Source organism: Salvelinus alpinus, chromosome 25, assembly GCF_045679555.1.
Source record: "Salvelinus alpinus chromosome 25, SLU_Salpinus.1, whole genome shotgun sequence".
NCBI lineage: Eukaryota > Metazoa > Chordata > Actinopteri > Salmoniformes > Salmonidae > Salvelinus > Salvelinus alpinus.
Window position 1 is genome coordinate 779361 of NC_092110.1, and position 23793 is coordinate 803153.

A 23793-nucleotide genomic window follows, 5' to 3' on the forward strand; every position below is an offset into this window, starting at 1 on the left:
TATTGGTCAAATACAGGATGTACATCCCCTTTCATTCTTGTTTCAAACCGTTTTCTCTCTACTGAACATGACCGTGATCAAACGGTGTATGAAAGAATATGCTATTGAAACATCGTTCCCTCTTCTGTATGAAATGTGAAAGTCAGATGTCTAATAACCCTGGATGATATACGTAGATGCCTATGTGGTATGCATGGAATGTATGACCAAATGGGTCTGCACCAAGACAAGGTAACTAGAATCCTCTTTCTATATATCTATGGCTTAGACTTTTGCTCAACTCCCAAATGACCCCTAGACATTTTGTGTAGATCTGAAAGTTTGGATACCCGAGTCATTGATAGCCTAAATATACTTATACTTATTCCAATATTGCTTGCACTGATCTCTTTATTTCAGATCACACAAAAGGGTAGGTGCCTGTGCACAATTTACAATTCGGCATATTACGACTATTGGTGTCATCTTCCTCTTGTGCTACATTGCAGGGTGGAGGATATTTCATCTCTGACAGCAGGTCTGTGGTTCCTGCACTGTAAGGGTGCGTCCCAGTCCCAGCACTCAGACCCCTGTCCACACACGGCCCTAAGGAGAGCCCTCACCACCCTCCACATCTACACCTTCCTCCAGCTGATGGAAGCCCCACTGGTGGTGAGAAGCCAGGTTGCCCAGTCTCAAATCAGTCTCTACTCCCTAGCTGGTGGTTGACTTCAGACAGAGTGAATACTGGAGCCACCCTACTTCCGGCAGTCCCTGCCACAGTGTCTATGCGTCCCTTATCAACAATATATTCACTTCAAAGATAACTTCAAAATTCAAAACAAGCAAATAAAACAGCCTTCATGCTAAGACAACAGTTTGATTAGTGATTCTTAGGCTACAGGCAGAATACATATATCCCTTGTTGGTGGAACTCTAGTGATTTTTGCTCCGTCTTTTTGTCATTATTGTTCATGTCTGGGATTAAAAAAGTTTATACAATTTCTCTCCCTATCAGAGTGAGGCTTCAGTGGAGCCCTCAGAGGTGAACATGGTCCACAGCCACCTCCAGGTGCCCCTGCTCTTCCTCTTCTCTCAGCCCCACACGGTGGCCCTTGACCGGGTCACTGCCCAAACTCTAGCCTGGAGGCTGAGAGGCCAGGTGGGCCTGGTGCTCATCCACAGGTCAGTACCAGCGGAGGGCCATGACAACACTGGCTCATCCTACCTTTTGTTGGATTGTGTTAATTTGTCATGAAATGGAAGAAAACAGTCTGAAATTGAGTTAAACAGGTTGGTAGTAGGGGTACTATCTGTTTGTGTCTTATAAGAAATGCTTGTTTTTGTTATCTTTTGTATGTTTTACATTTGAGTAATTTAGCAGACTCGCTTATCCAGAGCGACATCATTCCCTTTTTCAAACGGGGGGATTTTGAAACGTTTTGCTTCAGTGTTCCCTAATTTAACATTACCCTGGTTATAGTCATCATGGGTTGGTAGTTCCTACCTATTTCAATATGGCTTGGTCCATGATCTTTAACCCTCTATGCACTCATAAAGATCTGAAGGATTTGTAGAGTGAGCAATATGGTAATAGTTCTGATGAGCTTGGCACTGGACCCCCCCCCCCCCCCCCCGTATTGTGTGTACCTATGCAATCCTTTCAGATGTACTTGACATGATCATTGAATTAACATGTAATCTATTCCAACAACACAAGCGAAGAGTAAACTGACTATTCTTTCTGATCTGTGGCAGGGAGAGTCCTGATGTAAAAATCCCACTGGAATACAATGCTGCTTACAGACTACCAGGAGAGGTGAGTCCCTTTTTTGTTATTTAGGAAGTTACATAAATTGCTTTATAGAAAGCAATCCATTTCTCCCAACAAAATATTATTTGTGATGGCCATACCACCAGGCTTAGTTACAGTGAGCTCCAAAAGTATTGGGACAGTGACACTTTTTTGTTGTTGTTTTGGCTCTATACTCCAGCATTTTGGAATTTAAATGATACAATGAGGTAAATGTGCAGACTGTCCGCTTTAATTTGAGGGGATTTTCATCCATATCGGGTGAACCGTTTTTAGAAATTACAGCACTTTTTATACATAGTCTACCCCATTTGATGGGACCAAATTCACTTGTGTATTAAAATAATAAAAAGTGTTGTATTAGGTCCCATATTCCTAGCATGCAATGACTACATCAAGGTTGTGACCCTACAAGCTTGTTGGATGCACCTACTGTTTGTTTTGGTTGTGTTTCAGATTATTTTGTGCCCAGTAGAAATTAATGGTAAATTGTGTTGTCATTGGATTCCCTTTTGTTGTAAATAAGAATAGAATGTTTCTAAACACTGCTACATTAATGTGGATGCTACCATGATTACGGATAATCCTGAATGAATTGTGAATAATGATGAAAGCTATGCACGCACAAATATCATACCCCCCAAAAATGCTAACCTCCCCAGTTATTGTAATGGTGAGGGGGTATGATATTTGTGCCGTCTAACTTTCTTACCCATCGTTATTCACTATTCATTCAGGGTTCTGTAATCAAGGTAGCATCCACATTAATGTAGAAGTGTTTAGAAATGTATTCTATTCTTATTTAAAATAAGTGACTCAAATTGCACAATACATTATTTACAGGGCCCTCCACTAATTGGCACCCTTGGTAAATATCAGCAAAAACGGGCTGTGAAAAAAAGTCTATTGTTTATCTTCTTGGTCTTTTATTCAAAATATTCACACATCTAACCTTTTTTAAAGTAAAATAATTGAAAGAAAAAATTCTTATCATAAACAAATAATGTGCGCCACAATTATTGGCACCCCTTCATTCAATACTTTGTGCAACCTCCTTTTGCCAAGAACCGCTATGAGTCTTCTCCTAAATGCGTTGAGGTTGGAGAAGACATGGCAAGAGATCTGAGACCATTCCTCCATACAGAATCTCTTCAGATCCGAGGTCTATGCTTGTGGACTCTCTTCAGCTCATCCCACATTTTCTATGGGGTTTAGGTCAGGGGACTCAGATGGCCATGGCAAAACCTTGATTCTATCGTCAGCAAACCATTTTTGTGTTTTTGAGGTGTGCTTTGGATCATTGTCTTGCTGGAAGATCTGACCACGGACCAGTTTAAGCTTCCTAGCAGAGGCAGTCAGGTTTTGATTTAATATCTGCTGGTACTTGGAGTCCATGATACCATGTGTCCTAACAAGTTCATTTTGTTTGATGGCTTTTTTATGGCAACCCTCCCAAACAACTTGTGGTTATGTAGGTGGCGTCTGATTGTAGTTTTTGAGACATTCTGACCACAAGACCCAACTAAGTTCTGCAATTCTCCAGCTGTGATACTTTGGAGATTTTTAAGCCACTGTCCTTGTCCTGCAAATATATATATATTTTTTCCAATAAATGTATTTTTCTAGAAGTACACTAGGCATTTAGAATTAAATGTGGAGTGCAGCTTATAGTTACATGATATCACGTGCCCTGCGTACCTTCAAAAGCATTCAGCAATCATCATTTATTCAAGAAACACTTTCTAGCATTTGTCGCAAAGAAAGTTTGACAAAAGAAAAATCCACCCGTCGAACGGATTAAAATGTTGTCGAGCTTTAGAAAATGTCTCCTATCTGCCGTTTCCATTACACATGTCGAAATGTTTACGACAAATTCTTTTGACAAATTAATCTCCATCCATGAAAACCTGCCTACTGTCCCAATACTTTTGGAGCTCACTGTATGTGGTATAATGAAGTCCTGTTTGTTACCACAGTAGTGTACAATCAAAATGGCCTCATTTTCAGCAGAAGTATATTGATTGGTGTTTGTTGTCTTTCAAGGAGAAATTCTTTCCACAGCTCAAAAGTTACATACACACTTAAACACTAACAATATGCTGTGTTTGTCAGGGTTCAGAGGTCAAGTACCTGATTCTGAACAACCTAGAGGAGGTTATCGACCTGTTCAGAGATGAGAGCACTCCGGAGGAGGAAGAGGACGATGATAATTGGGCTACTCTTGGTAAGAAGGGGTCTTGTTGTATATTTTTATTATTTCCTTTTCCTTGTTTCAGGTCAACATCATAAACAAATTGTACATGTATTGTAATGCGAACAAGAAACCAGATCACAGAATTTAAATGGTGACACTAAACAACATTTTTAATTTTCACTTTCAGTTCTCTGCTCTCTACAATTTTTCATTAACCCTAAACAATTTTCATCACATTAAATTAGAAGGGGCATTGTAGAAATGTGTCTAGCCACTCCCTAGGCAGGTGTGTAGATATAAGTGGGTTGTTTATGAATGTGCATTAAATTAAATGTTTATAGAACTCTGCTCCCACTGTATGACATTCTGTATATGCTTTTGTATTTCTGGGCTGATTGGTTGACTGTTTCTTTGTCACAAGATGTGCTTGATGATGAGGTGGCAGAGTCTGTGTACAGAGACAGGGGCCAGAGCCTGGACATGGATGCTGTCACAGAACTCACTGCTGACATTTTCCACAGCGCAGTGGCAGAGAGTGACTACACGGTGGTGCTGTTTTACGTGAAATGTGAGCATGTTGCTTTTATATCGTTCTGTATGAGGTTTTAATGTGTAATCTGTTATTTTATTTGTCACCTGTGGCCACAGGATGAAATGAGGCGAGAATGAAAATGCTTAGGCTACAGGCAGAAGATAATGTACTTTTTACTCCATATATTTCCCTTGAGAACCAAAAGTACATTTCGAATGCTTAGCAGGACAGTTAAATGGTCCAATTCACACACTTACCAAGAGAACATTCCTGGTCAATCCTACTGCCTCCGATCTGGCAGACTCACTAAACACAAATGCTTTGTTTTGTAATTGATGTCTGAGTGTTGGCGTGTGCCCCTGGCTATCTGTACATTTAAAAAAAAAAAGAAGAAAAAGAAGAACTGTGCTGTCTGGTTTGCTTAAAATAAGGAATGTGAAATTATTTTTACTTTTTGATTCTTAAGTTTATTTATTTACTCAAGTAGTATTTTACTGGGTGACTTTCACTTTACTTCTGTCATTTTCTATTAAGTTAATCTTTACTTTTACTATAGAATGATAATTGGGAACTTTTTCCACCACTGGTTTTAACATGGGTGTGAGCGTTTCCTTTCACCATATATTTTGCACCAGTCTGCTCTATTCCCTTTTTAAATCCAAGTCGCATTGAGATTGACTTTTATACTTTCAACTTTAGCTCTCGAACCGAAGGCCATACAGCCATAAGGCTCTCATTTGAACAATTGACCGCAACGGGGCCAATGTCCACAACTGTACCGACGCTCTGTCTACACGTTAATAACCACCGCATGCAATACGGTTTTGGAAACCTCAGAAATTCTACATTCCTAGCACCCCAAAAATGATTTTACAAATACAAAATATACACTTCAAAATATACACGTACTGTGCATCGTTGTAACACAGATTCCCACGAAGGTGTTGTAGAAACAAAGAACTTTCTATTCTTGTTTTGAGAAATGAAGGCTATTCCATGCGAGAAATTGCCAAGAAACTGAAGATCTCGTACAATGCTGTGTACTACTCCCTTCACAGAACAGCGCAAACTGGCTCTAACCAGAATAGAAAAAGGAGTGGGAGGCCCCGGTGCACAACTGAGCAAGAGGACAAGTACATTAGTGTCTAGTTTGAGAAATGGACGCCTCACAAGTCCTCAACTGACAACTTATTTAAATGGTACCCGCAAAACACCAGTCTCAACATGAAGAGGCAACTCCGGGATGCTGGAGTAAAGCAAAGAAAAAGCCATATCTCCGACTGGTCACTTAAAAAAAGATTAAGATGGGCAAAAGGAACAGACACTGGATGGAAGAACTCTGTCTAGATCTCTTCATTCAAAGACTCAATCATGGACACTCATACTGACAGTTGTGGCTGCTTTGTGTGATGTATTGTTGTCTCTACCTTCTTGCCCATTGTGCTGTTGTCTGTGTCCAATAATGTTTGATCCATGTTTTGTGCTGCTACCATTCTATGTTGTCTTAGGTCTCTATGTAGTGTTCTCTCCTGTCGTGATGTGTGTTTTTGTTCTATTTTATTTTTCGTCCCAGCAGGAGGCCTTTTTGGTAGGCTGTCATTATAAATAAGAATTTATTCTGAACTGACTTGCCTAGTTAAATAACTAAACTATACTAACCCAAATAGCTCCTAGACGTTAGTCTTATTCTGAAATTGATTAACTACGTTTTTTACCTCAAATCCACACACACTACCCCATAATAACAAAGTGAAATGTTAGCAAATTTATAATTTTAACATACCTTTATTTACATAAGTATTCAGACCCTTTGCTATGAGACTTGAAATTGAGCTCAGGTGCATCCTTTGTTTCAATAACTTGATTGGAGTCCACCTGTGGTAATGATTTGGAAAGGCACACACCTGTTTATCTAATGTCCCACAGTTGACCCTGCATGTCAGAGCAAAAACCAAGCCATGAGGTCGAAGGAGTTGTGTGGGCACAGATCTGGGGAAAGGTTCAAAAACATTTCTGTAGCTTAAAAGGTCCCCAAGAACAGTGGCCTCCATTCTTAAATGGAAGAAGTTTGGAACCACCAAGAAACTTCCTAGAGCTGGCTGCATGGCCAAAGAGCAATCGGGGGATAAGGGCCTTTGTCAGGGAGGTGACCAAGAACCCAATGGTCATTCTGACAGAACTCCATAGTTCATCTGTGGATATGGGAGGACCTTCCAGAAGGATGACCCCCTCTGCAGAACTCCACCAATCAGGCCTTTATGGTAGAGTGGCCAGACTGAAGCCACTCCTCAGTAAAAGGCACCTAAAGGACTCTCGGACCATGAGAAACAATTCTCTGGTCTGATGAAACCAAGATGGAACTCTGGCTTGAATGCCAGCGTCACGTCTGGAGGAAACCTGGCACCATCCATACGGTGAAGCGTCATGCTTTTTGGATGTTTTTCAGCTGCAGGGACTGGGAGACTAGTCAGGATCAAGGGAAAGATGAAGGGAGCAAATTATAGAGATCCTTGACGAAAACCTGCTCAAGACCTCAGACTGGGGTGAAGGTTCAACTTCCAACAGAACAACAACCCTAAGCACATGGCCAAGACGACGCAGGAGTGGCTTTCGTACAAGTCTTTGAATGTCCTTGAGTGGCCCAGCCAGAGCCCAGACTTGAACATCTCTGGAGAGACCTGAAAAATAGCTGTGAAGTGACACTCCCCATCCAACCTAAACGAACTAGAGGAAATGGAAGAATCTCCCCGAATACAGGTTGTAGTGTCATACACAAGACGACGCAAGGCTGTAATCACTGCCAAAGGTGCTAAAGGGTCTGAATACTTATGTAAATTTCATTTTTCTGTTTTTTTATTTGTAATAGATTTGCCAACATTTCTTCACTTTGTCATTATGGGGTTTTGTGTGTAGATTGAGGAAACATTTGAATTTAATCAATTTTAGAATAAGGCTGTTATGTAACAATGTGGAAAAAGTCAAAGGGTTTGAATACTTTCCGAATGCACTGTATGTGTAGAAATATTTTTATGTAACTAAATAAAAATGAGCAAATCCAGTCTGAAAAGTAACACTGAATTTAAAAAAATAAATAGAAATTAAAACTAAAATCCCCAAACTACACTGCTCAAAAAAATAAAGGGAACACTTAAACAACACAATGTAACTCCAAGTCAATCACACTTCTGTGAAATCAAACTGTCCACTTAGGAAGCAACACTGATTGACAATAAATTTCACATGCTGTTGTGCAAATGGAATAGACAAAAGGTGGAAATTATAGGCAGTTAGCAAGACACCCCCAATAAAGGAGTGGTTCTGCAGGTGGTGACCACAGACCACTTCTCAGTTCCTATGCTTCCTGGCTGATGTTTTGGTCACTTTTGAATGCTGGCGGTGCTTTCACTCTAGTGGTAGCATGAGACGGAGTCTACAACCCACACAAGTGGCTCAGGTAGTGCAGCTCATCCAGGATGGCACATCAGTGCGAGCTGTGGCAAGAAGGTTTGCTGTGTCTGCCAGCGTAGTGTCCAGAGCATGGAGGCGCTACCAGGAGACAGGCCAGTACATCAGGAGACGTGGAGGAGGCCGTAGGAGGGCAACAACCCAGCAGCAGGACCGCTACCTCCACCTTTGTGCAAGGAGGAGCACTGCCAGAGCCCTGCAAAATGACCTCCAGCAGGCCACAAATGTGCATGTGTCTGCTCAAACGGTCAGAAACAGACAACTAAGGCTCAACTAAGGCTGTTGGTCGACCGAGATTTATCGACCTGTCGACTAAATGGGGTCAGCCCTAGTTGCTATACATTCTACCAATTTTCCGTTGATGATCATTTTCAAATGTATTTTATGATTCAGAATTGCCATTGCAAAGAAAGTCTCACACACAGTTCTGTATAAGCCAGTCAGTGTACAAGTAGCATGGTCTCAGATCTGTTTGTGCTATCATGTCAACTCCTTGCCATACCAAATGATGATGACAGGTGCCCAGGCTAGTATAAAAGACACCCCTCGGTCCTGTTATTTTAAGATAATGTGGCATCCATGAAATGTTTATTTGACTACTTTTTTACAATTATGTTACAATCACACTACATTGCTGTATTGAAATGTAAGTCATTCTATTTTTCTCCACCAGGGGATGCTGTCTCCATGGCTTTCATGCAGTCCTACATAGAGGTGTCAGAATCCCTAGAAGGTAATGCATTTAAGACATGCAGTTGAATGGTTGATTCAGCAGTTCTTGTAAATCGCTATACTTAAAGCAAAAGGGGTTAGGTAAGTTCCCTGATAATCTTGACAGTTAATCAATATGACCTTTCTTTTGGCTCTGTCAATAAGACGAGTCCCACAAAGACCTTGTGTTCGATAAGACAATTTAGGCTCGGTCAATAGAACTATTTTCCTCTGGTCCGTCAGATCAATATGTCTGACTGTCGGATACTTATGCCATTTGTCTGTATATCTTTATGTATTTGATATCCAGATCTGTTGATTGCATCTATTTGGCATCTTCAGGAATGTGACAGTGAACTGTATGTGTAGCCGATCCATTTGACACCAATGTGTCAGTTGACTTTATGCATGTATCTAACGTGTCCTGTCTCGCCGGATGTATCTCTAAGACGCTGACGTCAGCGACGTTGAGCTGGCTGTGCTGGATTGTGGGGAGTGGACTGACGTGTGCAGCGCTCAGAAAATCAGCTTCTTTCCCACCGTCCGTCTGTACCGCCCACAGGAGCCGAGCCAGCCCTACCAAGGCATGCTGGGTACTGAGAGCCTGAACAGGTTCATCATGCTGTGAGTGACACCTCCACTAAAGTAAAATAGGACATATAGAATATTCTATTGCATTTATGGACATCTATTTCAAACTAGGTATATGGGGTCAGTTCAGGTGGGTTCAAAGTTACAAAATGTTCAGCTATAAATGTGTTGTGTACAGTAGATATATTGTTTACCCTCGAAGGAAGGCAAAAAAAACTAAAGCTAGAACTTCCTTCATTTACATGTATGTTACTGTAATGCCTTAATTTACATGTTCTATTAAAAGTCCATTATGTAGAGAGAAAAAAGGATGGGAATCGCTGCTGTTAGGTTACAATGTCAGTCGAACTTTGAAGGTGCTCAGAATTAAAAAAAATGTAATCAGGAAATAGCAGCGGCTATTGTAGGCTTGGGCTGGATTCTAGCTTAATTTACTTGCCGTAATGCCTTCATTTACATATTATAATAATAACAAAGTGACATGGTAGTGTGTTATTACATGTTACCTTAATGCTTTGTTTACATGTTACCTACCTTTCTCAAATTTCACCCTTTTCTGCACATTTATCCATTTGTTCTTAAAACGGGTGCATTCTTTTCTCATCTGGAAGATGAGTGCTTTGTTGGGTGTGTGTGTGTGACACTTTTTTTGGAACCACTGTTCTAAAGGGTGCCAGACATTTTTTTTACTCATGAAGATTGTAAAGCATTTTTGCGTGTTAGTCAGACAACTTAGAAAGAGCGGGGGAGAAAGATTAGGGGTGGAGAAAGGGATCAAACCCCTGTCTGCGCGGTTGTGTACATGTGATAAGACCGTCAAACCATGGGGCCTGCACATCACCATGTCTGTGTTTTCTTTTCTTTTTTTTGGTGTGTGACCCAGGAGTCGTCTGGTGTCCCCTGTCCTCCTGTCCTCTCCTGATGAGGTGACATCATTCCTGAAGGGGGACCTGTACCAGCGACATGCAGCTATCGCCCCCGTCACAGTACTAGGCCTGTTCAGCTCCACAGCAGACGCAGGTAGCGCGTGTGTGTGGCATTGACAAATATAACAATCATGAGTTAAAATGGAATTATCTCGTCTCATAATGTGTGTGTGTCTCTCAGGTGTGTCAGTGTTCAAGGAAGCAGCAAAAGCACTCAGAGGAGAGGCGATGGTCGGGTTGTTTGCTGACAGACAGGCAGAAATATGGTACAGTGCTAATTTTGAAATTGTGTGTGTATCATACTGCAGGAATCTATCACACCCAACAAGCTAGTTTAGTTGCAGGAACATAAGAACTAAAAGTAGTATTTATTTATCCAAGTGTGTGGGGACTTCTTTTTTTCAGTCTTCTCAAAGTGTTTCATACTCTTAGGATTTTTATTTCTCCATGGATTTTGCTTATGTATGCATTGGAGTTTAATACGTGTGCCTTTTGGAATATCCTGTAATTCTACAATAACATCAACACCACATATTCAACAAATCTGTACACCTAATGTTGTCCTCTTTAGTAGAGGATGTTTATTAGAAAAGAGTTTGAAATTATAAAAATAAGGAAGGTGGGGGTGAAGGAGATGGAAACTGGTTTGGTCAGCAGCGGTCATCTTGGGCATTATAGATACGTGATTTATTTCTTCACTCTCCACACTCTGGTAAAGACTCCTCAAAGCCCTACCCTTTTATTCATTTTAAAATGTAAAATGTAAAAATTCAGCTTTTTCTTCGCTAGGACATTAAACATCCATTTAAACATTTGCCGTATTTAATTTGAGTTGTGACCTAAAGAGTTATATTGTCAGGTTGACACATTAATGAACGTCACTCACCACAATGGGCTGTAAACAAATAAAACGATTAGATCTTAGTTTACTTTTACAACCAGCCAAAATGTTGAAGATATTGATATTGCACTTGACACTAACAATAAAGTTTGTTATTAGCAGTAGATTGAAAGTAATTAATATGGTCATTAAATAGTAATAGTCCTTGGTTGGGGTCTGAGCAGATTATTTGTTGCGAATGCAAACAATAGATAGTCCAGGGTTGTGGAAACTTTTTAGATACACTATTTATTCCATGGGACAAAACTAGATCTAGGGTATGACTGTGGCAATGCGTAGGTTCGGAGACATGTTGGGCAAAACCCACTGAGTCGATGATGGCTTCGAAAGCCTTTTTGGAGTGGGTCTTTGGACTTTTCCATGTGAATATTGAAGTCACCAAAAATGTGAATATCTGCCATGACTGCGAGGTCCAATCGGAATTCAGACAACTAAGTCAGATAAGCTGTATACGGCCCAGGAGGCCTGTAAACGGTAGCTATAAAAGCGATTGAGTAAGCTGCATAGATTTCATTACTAAAGACAAACGTAGTCCTTTTTTTGTATTGAATTTTTTTTTTGGGGGGGGGGGGGGTTGGTCACTATTGTAACCAGGAGGAGAGGCCTCATGTAACACAGTAAATATCATCAGGCTTGAGCCATGTTTCAGTCAGGCCAATCACATCAAGGTTATGATCAGTGATTCGTTTAATTGACTGACTGCCTTGGAAGTGAGGGACCTAACATTAAGTAGTCCAATTTTGAGATATTATCACAATCTCTTTCAATAATGACTGTAATGGAGGAGGTCTTTATTCCAGTGAGATTGCTAAGGCGAACACTGCCATGGGGACAAAGACAATTAATTGATGCCAACATCTTTCTGTGACATGGTGAGTTTGGACCCAGGTACAGAGAAGAGACCAGATGAGGAATGTGACATGGTGAGGTTGGACCCAGGTGCAGAGAAGAGACCAGATGAGGAATCAGTGGTTAGGGATAAACGTAATACTTTACTGAGAAACTGTAACGGAAGGATCACAGTTAACACTGGGAAAACAACAAACACTAAGTCTCAAACTCAGGAGACAAACGCACACGGCACGTAATTCAAACTTCAGCAAAGGACAACTGAAAACACACCTTTTAACAGGGAAATCATAACGATTAAATAGGACACACCTGAGTGTCGTTAATGGCCCTAGGACGGTCTATGCCGCCCTCTGGTGACAGGTGGAACCATGACAGGACAGTACCTCCCCCTTCTAGGAGCGGCTCCAGCCTTGGAGCCAGAGCGACTACCACGTAGTTGGTTGGAGTCCCAGTTCCAGGATGTCCCGAGCAGGCAGCCATGCCCGCTTCTCGGGGCCATACCCCTCCAGTCCACCAGGTACTGCAGGGTGCCTAGAACCCGACGAGCCTCCAAAAGACGCCGGACAGTGTAGGCTGTGCGACCGTCGAGGGGGCGGGGGGGAGAGAAGGGACTGGTCCTTACCAGCTTGAGACATGGAAGGATGAACAGACCCTCATAGACCTGGGAAGCTGTAGACTATAGGTGACTGGGTTGATGTGACTCAGGTTCTTGAATGGTCCTATTTTGCATGGAGCGAGCTTCTGCGAGTCCTACTTTTTTTTAAATTGATTTTTTATTTTATTTTACCCCCTTTTTCTCCCCAATTTCGTAGGATCCAATTGTTAGTAGTTACTGTCTTGTCTCATCGCTACAACTCCCGTACGGGCTCGGGAGAGACGAAGGTCGAGAGCCATGCGTCCTCCGAAACACAACTCAACCAAGCCGCACTACTTCTTTAACACAGCACGCATCCAACCCGGAAGCCAGCCGCACCAATGTGTCGGAGGAAACACCGTACACCTAGCGACCTGATCAGCGTGCACTATGCCAGGCCCACCACAGGAGTCGCTAGTGCGCGATGAGACAAGGATATCCCTACCGGCCAAACCCTCCCTAACCCGGACGACGCAAGGCCAATTGTGCATCGCCCCATGGACCTCCCGGTCGCGGCCGGCTGCGACAGAGCCTGTGCTCGAACCCAGAGTCTCTGGTGGCACAGCTAGCACTGCGATGCAGTGCCTTAGACCAACCACTGCGCCACCCGGGAGGCCCGAGTCCTACTTTTTAAGGGAAGATCACCGGAGGACAGCCACACTCGTTGACCCGATCGGAGGAACCGAAGAGGCCTTCGGTGGCAGTTTGCCTGATGTTACCCCTACTTGCAGGGTAGGGCTGTGAGAGTCACTGCCACTGCACCAAAGTTCTGTAAAAATGGCCAAGGAACCCAAGGAACTGCTGGAGGCATCTCAGGACTTGGAGGACTTGCAGGATGTGTTCCAGAAGGGTCTTGGAGAAGATCAGGATGTTATTGAGGTAAACAAAGACAAACCGATTCAACATATCCCTAGAGTGTCATTGACCAATGCTTGGAAGATTGCCAGTCAGTTAGATCATCTGAATGGCATGACTAAATTCTCATAGTGGACACTAGGGGTGTTAAAGGAGGTCTCCCACTCATCTCCCTCTCTGATTCTCACCAGATTGTAAGTGTTGCGGAGGTCTAATTTGGTAAAGAATTCAGCCCCCTCGGTCAGCTCCAAGGCGGCAGACATCGGGTAAGGGGTAACGGTTCTTAATTGTGATCCTGTTCAGGCCTCGGTAGTCGACGCAAAGACGCAGACCTCCAAACCTGCACCAGCTGGGGATGTTGAGGAGTGAATGAAACCTGCCTCCAGCGACTCCTGAATATAATTGTCCATTACAGCAGCTTCAGGGATCGAGAGGGAGTAAAGACAGGCCTGGGGAGTGGTGGAGCCGGTAGGAGTTCTATGGTGCAGTCGTATGGACAATGAGGAGGGAGGGTGTCGGCTTGCCTCTTACTGAAGGCCTCCCGGAGGTCGATGTTTTCGGGAGGGAGAACGGCGATGTCTTGGTCTTCAATGGGTGCAGGGGGACGCGGCGAGGCTCTAGGCGGGGTCTTAGACATTTAGTCTGGCAGTTCTTACCCCAGTCTAGTAGGTGTCTTGTGGACCAGGAGAGTACAGTCGTGGCCAAAAGTGTTGAATGACACAAATATATTTTCACAAAGTCTGTTGCCTCAGTTTGTATGATGGCAATTTGCATATACTCCAGAATGTTATGAAGAGTGATCAGATTATTTGCCATGCAAACATTTCCACTGCATTTCAGCATTGCCACAAAAGGATCAGCTGATTCTCTCATTAACACATGGTTACCTGCAAGGAAACATGTGCCGTCATCATTGCTTTGCACAAAAAGGGCTTCACAGGCAAGGATATTGCTGCCAGTAAGATTGCACCTAAATCAACCATTTATCAAGAACTTCAAGGAGAGCGGTTCAATTGTTGTGAAGACGACTTCAGGGCGCCCAAGAAAGTCCAGCAAGCGCCAGGACCGTCTCCTAAAGTTGATTCAGCTGCGGGATTGGGGCACCACCAGTACAGAGCTTGCTCAGAAATGGCAGCAGGCAGATGTGAGTGCTTCTGCAAGCACAGTGAGGCGAAGACTTGGAGGATGGCCTGGTGTCAAGAAGGGCAGCAAAGAAGCCACTTCTCTCCAGGAAAATCATTAGGGTCAGACTGATATTCTTTTTATTTATTTATTTTACCGTTATTTTACCAGGTAAGTTGACTGAGAACACGTTCTCATTTGCAGCAACGACCTGGGGAATAGTTACAGGGGAGAGGAGGGGGATGAATGAGCCAATTGTAAACTGGGGATTATTAGGTGACCGTGATGGTTGAGGGCCAGATTGGGAATTTAGCCAGGACACCGGGGTTAACACCCCTACTCTTACGATAAGTGCCATGGGATCTTTAATGACCTCAGAGAGTCAGGACACCCGTTTAACGTCCCATCCGAAAGACGGCACCCTACACAGAGCAGTGTCCCCAATCACTGCCCTGGGGCATTGGGATCTTTTGTTTAGACCAGAGGAAAGAGTGCCTCCTACTGGCCCTCCAACACCACTTCCAGCAGCACCTGGTCTCCCATCCAGGGACTGACCAGGACCAACCCTGCTTAGCTTCAGAAGCAAGCCAGTAGTGGTATGCAGGGTGGTATTCTGCAAAAGGTACAGGGATTGGACTGCTGAGGACTGGGGTAAAGTCATTTTCTCTGACAAATCCCCTTTCCGATTGTTTGGGGCATCTGGAAAAAAGCTTGTGCGGAAAAGAGAAGGTGTCACTTTCTTGGGTATGATGCTACAAGCTTGGCACACCTGTATTTGGGGAGTTTCTCCCATTCCTCTCAAGCTCTGTCAGGTTGGATGAGGAGCGTTGCTGCACAGCTATTTTCTGGTCTCTCCACAGATGTTCGATCTGGTTCAAGTCCGGGCTCTGGCTGGGCCACTCAAGGACAGTCAGACACTTGGCTTGAAGCCACTCCTGCATTATCTTGGCTGTGTGCTTTGGGTCGTTGTCCTGTTGGGGTGAAGATTCACCTTCCAGTCTGAGGTCCTGAGCGCTCTGGAGCAGGTTTTCATCAAGGATCTGTATATTTTGCTCTGTTCATCTTTCCCTCAATCCTGACTAGTCACTCATTCCCTGCTGCTGAAAAACATCCCCCACAGCATGATGCTGCTGTCACCATGCTTCACTGTAGGGATGGTGCCAGGTTTGCTCCAGACATTTCCTGGCATTCAGGCCAGAGTTCAAACTTGGTTTCATCAGACCAGAGAATCTGGTTTCTCATGGTCTGAGAGTGTTTAGATGCCTTTTGGCAAACACCAAGCGGGCTGTCTTGCCATTCGCTGAGGACCGGCTTCCGTCTGGCCACTCTACCATAAAGGCCTGATTGGTAGAGTGCTGCAGAGATGGTTGTCCTTCTGGAAGATTCTCCCATCTCCAGAGGAACTGGAGCTCTGTCAGAGGGACCATTGGGTTCTTGGTCATTTCCCTGACCAAGGCCCTTCTTCCCCGATTGCTCAGTTTGGCCGGGCAGCCAGCTCTAGGAAGAGTCTTCTTCCGTTTAAGAATAATGGAGTCCACTGTGTTCTTGGACCTTCAATGCTGCATAAATGTTTTGGTACCCTTCCCCAGATCTGAGCCTCGACACAATCCTGTCTTGGAGCTCTACGGACAATTACTTCGACATAATAGCTTTGATTTTGCTCTGACATGCACTGTCAACTGTGGGACCTTTTTATATAGACAGGTGTGTGCTTTTCCAAATCATGCCCAATCAATTGAATTTACCACCGGTGGACTCTAATCAAGTTGTAGAAACATCTCAAGGATGATCATTGGAAACAGGATGCACCTGAGCTCAATTTCAAGTATCATAGTAAAGGGTCTGAATACTTATGTAAATAAGATATTTAAGTTTTTGTTTTTAAATTTGCAAACATTTCTAAAAACCTGTTTTTCGCTTTGTTATTTGGGGTGTGTTTGTGTGGATTTGCTGAGAAAAAATAAATACATTTTAGAATAAGGCTGTAATGTGGAAAAAGTCAAGGAATCTGAATACTTTCTGAAGTCACTGTATTACGAGTACAGCAACTGCAATCAGAAGGCATAATGTTACTTAGCTTTTATATTTTGGCCGGAGGAGGTCCTGCAGATCTATGTCCAGATAAGGCATTGAATTAAAAAGACAAAATGAAGACCTTGGTAAGTGTGTTAAATACCGAGTTTGATTAAATACGTTATTCAGAGGTGAAAAAGTTGAGGAGGTAGCCAAGTCACAACAAGCAGTACGGAGACAGAACGCGGAAATGCTTTGGGTCACCAGTCAAAAGATCGAACTAGACTGCATATATCTGATGTCATGACTAAAATGTATGTACTAGTCTCACTTCGACTCATGGCGCTCATACGGCGACTGTGGGAAGAGACTACAATGAATGTAAAATAGATATGCCAACCCCACCAAGTATTTATCTGGAATAGGGTACTTATTTGGGTATAGGCATATATCCTTGGTATTCTAAGGGCCATTGCAAATTTAGGGTGTGTGGGTGTGGGCTCCTCTGGAAATTGCAAAAGATATCTAACCATATCTCTCGGTCTTCTGGAGGGAAGGTACTGTATGTACCAGGAATGGCTTGATGTCAGTACCACAGTGTGTGTATATTATGTGTGTTTGAGAGAAGCTATCTTTTTTTGTTGTTGTAATATAATGAATATTGATGTTCCTTCAGGGAGGGAAAAAGTTATTCTAATGTATTTCTGTTCTCAGGGCTGTGGAGTATTCTGTGACGCTGCCTGCCATTCTGGTGTCACGAGGACCTACAGGCCAAACTGAGGCTCATTCTCTCAACCTCTCCATGCCGGACCAACTGGTCACACACATCCAGAGAGCATTACTGGATACATTTGTAAGTCTGTGTTTGTATCACAGTTTGATAGAAATGCCACCCCCCCCAAAAAAAAATTATCCATCAAACATTTGAATGGATATAGGCTTTTTTAACTATTTGAAAAACACTATTCCTGTGTGCTGTGTGTACACATACTGTATGTGCAGACAGAGAAAGAGAGGGGCTATATATGGCCTGATTCAAAGATTTGATTGGTGGAATCAAGTGTGTAGTACTAGTTCAAAAATGTATACCCCTTTGGGTCCCCAGGACCAGGATTTAAGAAACATTGACCTAAAAAATTAAGGGGTACGCCAGTGTTTTTATACTAGGTTGTCTGTCTGTCCGTCTATACGTGTGTTCATCTGTACAGCGTTCTTCTAATATATAATATTTTTGGTCATTGTAATAATTTGAGTAGTTGAACCAGGATGAGTGTAACATCTTCCTCTGAACAAAACAGGAAGTTGTATCATTTGAAGTCGTATTTATTTGAAGTCGTATCAGGCAATCTGATTTATTTCTATGAAAAACGTAGAAACACTTTGATTGCAATTTGCCACCACATATCCGTAAGAAATAAAAATTTCTCACTACCAGATATGAGACACAAATCACAGAAAATGTTTTGACACACACAAACCATTTAAGATTACAAAAGCGTTCCCATTATGGCATCTCATTTACGAGTACTTAGCAGAGTATTTCCGGCCACCCTACAGTGGTTGCTCAACTAAGTTTTGAGATTATGCTGTGAGATTTAGAGGTAATTTTTCTCCCTCTAAAATCAGAAATAAATAATTATAAATAACAAAATGGCTTTATTTCCAAATTAGTAAGAATGTCTCACCCCATGTTCAAGAATGGCTTTTTTCTCGTTCACTTCAGGTTATTTGAAAACAAAATGTTTTAAACAAGCCATAGAAAGTTGGTTGCAATGTCAGTTTAATCCACCAGAAAAGACAGAACAAATAATACAACAAATATTGTGGTTAAACTCAAATATACTAATTGATTAAAAAAATACTTTATTAGCTGTACTAGATTTTCCATTCCTCCTGAAAGCCCTAATCTGCTCACTTAAATGAATAGAAATCCTGATCATGGTGCTACAGTACGAGCTGTTAATAAAAAAAAAAGACATTGTGAGAAAAGAGAACAGACATCGTTTTCATCAAACCAGCTTCTTTCTATGGTGCTACCCGTTCCAGGGTTAGGCCCGTACCACCAGAGGAAATGAGCCGGCGCTGAGAGGATCACCAAAACTAAAGGTATTTTGCTTTCAGTGCATTTTCTTAATAAATTTTTTTATGTAGCCTATCATTGTGTAGGCATACTGTGTAATAAAATAGTTTAAATAAAGGTTAAATTAAAATAATTGTGTACTAAAAACGTGAATGTTTTTGCAGAGCATACAACCATCCATGGAGAAAAGTGGACAAAGGGCTGGACAACAGGCTGCATTGGAAAAACGCTTGGTTGCCAAGAAAGCAGTTAGTTTTGCTAGATTCTTAAAATGTGTGCACAGCATTTGTGTTGGAGTCACTTTTAATTCTTAATTGATCTACCGTTTCTATCATAGGCCACTGTAATCGATGGGGGCCATTCTGATCATCTGATGAAGGTGCACATGGATCAGATTCAAACTTTGAAGACCGAGATCGAGTCATTGAAGGCACACCAAGCAGAAAGAGAAACATTATCTGAGGGCAGAGATACGGGCGACAGCTGATGCATTGGTCCAGAGCCAGGCGGTGAATGACACAGTTGAAGAGGGCGAGGAACGAGATGGAGTCACAATCCATGCCAGGCACACCTGTGAGCTCTGGAACTCCACCTCCGACAGGCATACACTACCGTTCAAATGTTTGGGGTCACTTAGAAATGTCCTTGTTTTTGAAAGAAAAGCAATTTTTTTGGTCCATTTTTAAAATCGCATCAAATTGATCAGAAATTCTGTGAAGACATTTAATGTTGAAAATGACTTGTTACTGGAAACGGCTGATTAAAAAAAACAAAAAAAAACATTTAAAAAAAAAACATGGAATGTCTACATAGGCGTACAGAGGACCATTATCAGCAACCATCACTCCTGTGTTCCAATGGCACGTTGTGTTAGCTAATCCAAGTTTATCATTTTAAAAGGCTAATTGATCATTAGAAAACCCTTTTGAAATGTTAGCACAGCTGAAAACTTGTTCTGATTTATAGAAGCAATAAAACTGGCCTTTAGACTAGTTGAGTATCTGGGTCATCAGCATTTGTGGGTTCAGTTACAGGCTCAAAATGGCCACAAACAAAGAAGTTTGTGGCCATTCGTCAGTCTATTCTTGTTCTGAGAAATGAAGGTTATTCCATGTGAGAAATTGCCAAGATATTGAAGATCTTGTACAACGCTGTTTATTACTCCCTTCACAGAACAGCGCAAACTGGCTCTAACCAGAATAGAAAGAGTGGGATGTCCCGGTGCACAACTGAGCAAGAGGAAAGGTACATTAGTGTCTAGTTTGAGAAACGGACGCCTCACAAGTCCTCAACTGGCAGCTTCATTAAATAGTACCCACAAAACACCAGTCTCAACGTCAACAGTGAAGAGGCAACTTCGGGATGCTGGTCTTCTAGGCAGACTTCCTCTGTCCAGTGTCTGTGTTCTTTTAGCCATCTTAATCTTTTCTTTTTATTGGCCAGTCTGAGATATGGCTTTTTCTTTGCAACTCAGGCTAGAAGGCCAGAGTCACCTCTTCATAGAGTCACCTCTATACAAAAGTTCTAACATTTGAAAAGAAATCATGAAAAATAAAACACTAATACAGATTATCTTGATTAGGTAAGTATTCAACCCCCTGAGTCAATACATGGGGAATCACCTTTTTCAGTGATTACAGCTGTGAGTCTTTCTGGGTAAGTCTCGAAGAGCTTTGCACACCTGGATTGTACAATATTTATTTGCACATGCAAGTTGGCTGTTAATCATTGCTAGACAGCCATTTTCAAGTCGATTTAATTCAAAACTGTAACTAGACCACTCAGGAACATTCAATGTTGTATTGGTAAGCAACTTCAGTGTATATTTGACATTTGTTTTTTAGGTTATCGACCTGCTGAAAGGTGAATTTGTGTCCGTGTCTGTTGGAAAACAGACTGAAGCAGGTTTTCCTCTAGGATTTTACCTGTGCTTAGCTCTATTCTGTTTCTTTGTATCATAACCTCCGTAGTCCTTACTGATGACAAGCATACCTATAACATGATGCAGCCACGATCATGCTTGAAAATATGGCGTTTTATTCAATAATGGGTTGTATTGGATTTGCCCCAAACATAACGCTTTGTATTCAGGACATAAAGTTTTTTTTTTTAAATGCGGTTTTACTTTAGTGCCTAAATGCAAATTGGATGCATGTTTTGGAATATTTTTATTCTGTACAGGCTTCCTTCTTTTCACCCTATCATTTAGGTTAGTATTGTGGCGTAACCACAATGTTGTTGATCCATCCTCAGTTTTCTCCTATCACAGCCATTAAACTCTGTAAATGTTTTAAAGTCACTATTGGCCTCATGGTGAAATCCCTGAGTGGTTTCCGTCCTCTCTGGCAACTGAGTTAGGAAGGATGCCAGCATCTTTGTAGTGACTGGGTGTATTGATACACCATCCAAAGTGTAATTAATAACTTCACCATGCTCAAAGGGATATTCAATGTCTGCTTTTATATATTTTTTAAATTACGAGGTATTGGAAAACCTCCTTGGTCTTTTGTGGTTGAATCTGTGTTTGAAAATCACTGCTAAACTGAGGGATCTTACAATTATCTGTATGTGTGGGTTACTGAGATGAGGTAGTCAATAAAAAACCATGTTAAACACTATTGCACAGAGTCCATGCAACTTGTGACTTAAGCAAATTTTTACTCCTGAACTTATTAAAATATAGGGGTTGAGTACTTATTGACTCAAGACATTTCAGCTTTTCATTTTTTATTAATTAGTCAAATTAATACCACTTTGACATTATGGGGGTATTGTGTGTAGATGGTGACAAATCAAAATTTAATCAGTCTTGAATTCAGACTATAAAACAACAACATTTGGAAAAAGTCAAGGGGTGTGACTACTTTCTGAAGGCAGTGTAAGTGAATTTTTCCAAATACTTATGACTTCTTCAAATGGGGGGACTAGATACAAATGCTTTTAATTACATTTTTAAACAGCAAAACATGTATGAAATACCCTCATAAAAGCTGACTTCTGTACTGTCGCTTAATATGAAACATTCTGGAGTATAGCCAAATAAAACATTTTAGCTTCACTGTCCAAATATGTATGAAGGAGTGTATTTCGTAGTGTAATAGAGTATGTTGGGGAATGAGCAAATGGAGACAAGCGTTGTAGTGATGTGCTCCTACTTTTTGTGGTATTATTTTTTTACACCAATTGGTAGTTCAGTCTTGTCCCATCACTGCAACACCTGCACGGACTCAGGAGAGGTATGTGTCCTCCAAAACACGACCCTGCCAAGCCGCACTGCATCTTGACACACTGCTCGCTTAACCCGGAAGCTAACCGCACCAATGTGTCGGAGGAAACACTACTCCCGGCCCGCCACGAGTCGCTGGAGTACAATGGGACAAGGACATTCCAGCTGGCCAAATCCGGATGATGCTGGGTCAATTGTGCGCCGCCTCATGGGTCTCCCGGTTGTAGCCGGCTACGACAGCCTTGGATCAAACCCAGGTCTGTAGTGACGCCTCAAGCACTGCGATGCAGTGCCTTAGACCGCTGCGCCACTCGGGAGGCTGTTCCTCTACTTTTCATAGTCAATTTTATGAATGCGTATTACCAAATTTCGTAATGCATTATTCTTTATTGTTTTAATTATAATGTTCTCGTACTTTGAGTGTTAATCAGATATGTAGAGTGCTTTGATCTTGGTCTCTTGGATTTCTTCACTTGATATTGTCTTTTTTTAAATGTGTTTTAAAATGTATTTAATACAATATTTTAAGTCAAAATACACTGTCGACGTGGACAATTTTTTTTCCAACATTTGTTAAAAATTCATAGAAATTAAATAACTAAAATATAGTTGTTGCATAAGTATTCAGTTCCCTTAGTCAATACATGTTAGAAACACTTTTACCCAAGACACAGCTGTAGTCGCTGCCAAGTCTGAATGCGTTACACACCTGGAGTATGCAATATTAGCTTATTTTTTTGTCTTAAATAAAAAATTAAGCTCTCTGATGGCAATTTTGAAGTCTTGCCATTTTCAACTTGGCAGTGGTGGAAAAAGTACTCAATTGTTATACTTGAGTAAAAGTATTTGGTTTTAAATGTACTTAAGTATTGTTAGGTTCTAATTTTCAGAGTGCAAACTCAACGGACACTAAGAAAGCTTTAAACCAAGTTTATTCTGTCCAGAGGGTCAATACACCTGCATTAGACAAAAACATGGTTTTACCCGTGGTAGTATACATTCCCCGCTTTGGTTGGAGTCTCCTCCTTATCACTAAACATTGCATCATTATTGCAGGGAGCTGAGTGATATGGGCCTTACGTGGTTCCTCCCCTTATAAGTGCTGCTACATGTGATTGTTTTCCCTGCACTCAGCCCTTCCCAAACTTACTGATGACTCCCCTCATGTCTCTATTATACCTAATGATTAATAATATATAAAGCTCAGAAACCAAACCTATCAGTATCAAAAGTAAAAGTAATAAATCATTACAAATTCCTTATCTTTTAAGCAAACCATACAGCACAATTGTTTTTCTTTTTCCGGATAGCCAAGGGCACACTCCGATATCATTTACAAATGAAGCATTTGTGTTTATTGAGTATGTCAGATCAGAGACCGTAGGGATGACCAGGGATGTTCCCTTGATAAGTGTGTGAATTGGACCATTTTCCTGTCCTGCTAAGCATTCAAAATGTAACGAGTACTTTTGGGTTTCAGGGAAAATGTATGGAGTAAAAAGTACATTACATTTTTTAGGAATGTAGTGAAGTAAAAGTTGTCAAACATAAATTAAGTTTTTTTGTTGTTGTATTTTTACCTAAATACTTTACACCATTGCTTCTTGGTGAACAATTCCAGTGTAGGTTTGGCCTTCTGTTGTAGGTTATTGTCTGGCTAAAAGGTGAATTCCTCTCCCAGTGTCTAGTGTAAAGGAGACTGAAGCAGGTTTTCCTCTAGGATTTTCCCTTTGCCTAGCACCATCCCGTTTCTTTTTATCCTGGAAAAACTCCCCAGTATATGCTGATGTCAAGAATACCCATCCCATGATGCAGCCACCACCATGCTTGAAAATAAGGCTGCAGTTACTCAGTGATGTATTGTTGGATATGCCCCAACCATAAGGCTTTGCATTTAGG

The 23793-nt window shown here is 41.7% G+C and overlaps 1 protein-coding gene across 3 annotated transcripts in view; it reads left to right on the plus strand.

The window, feature by feature from the left end:
• The window catches only part of txndc16 (thioredoxin domain containing 16), a 51835-nt gene that overhangs the window by 8341 nt on the left and 19701 nt on the right, over positions 1–23793 (plus strand). For 2 of the 3 annotated variants that reach the window (XM_071365108.1, XM_071365110.1), the window contains exons 7-16: positions 489–651; positions 998–1164; positions 1738–1798; positions 3905–4016; positions 4408–4554; positions 8657–8716; positions 9144–9318; positions 10169–10305; positions 10393–10477; positions 17303–17441. In XM_071365108.1, coding sequence (XP_071221209.1) covers positions 489–651; positions 998–1164; positions 1738–1798; positions 3905–4016; positions 4408–4554; positions 8657–8716; positions 9144–9318; positions 10169–10305; positions 10393–10477; positions 17303–17441 — 1246 coding nt within the window. Of the gene's footprint in view, positions 1–488; positions 652–997; positions 1165–1737; positions 1799–3904; positions 4017–4407; positions 4555–8656; positions 8717–9143; positions 9319–10168; positions 10306–10392; positions 10478–17302; positions 17442–19005; positions 20773–23793 lie in introns of those variants that run through there. The other variant, XM_071365111.1, reaches the window with a different exon arrangement.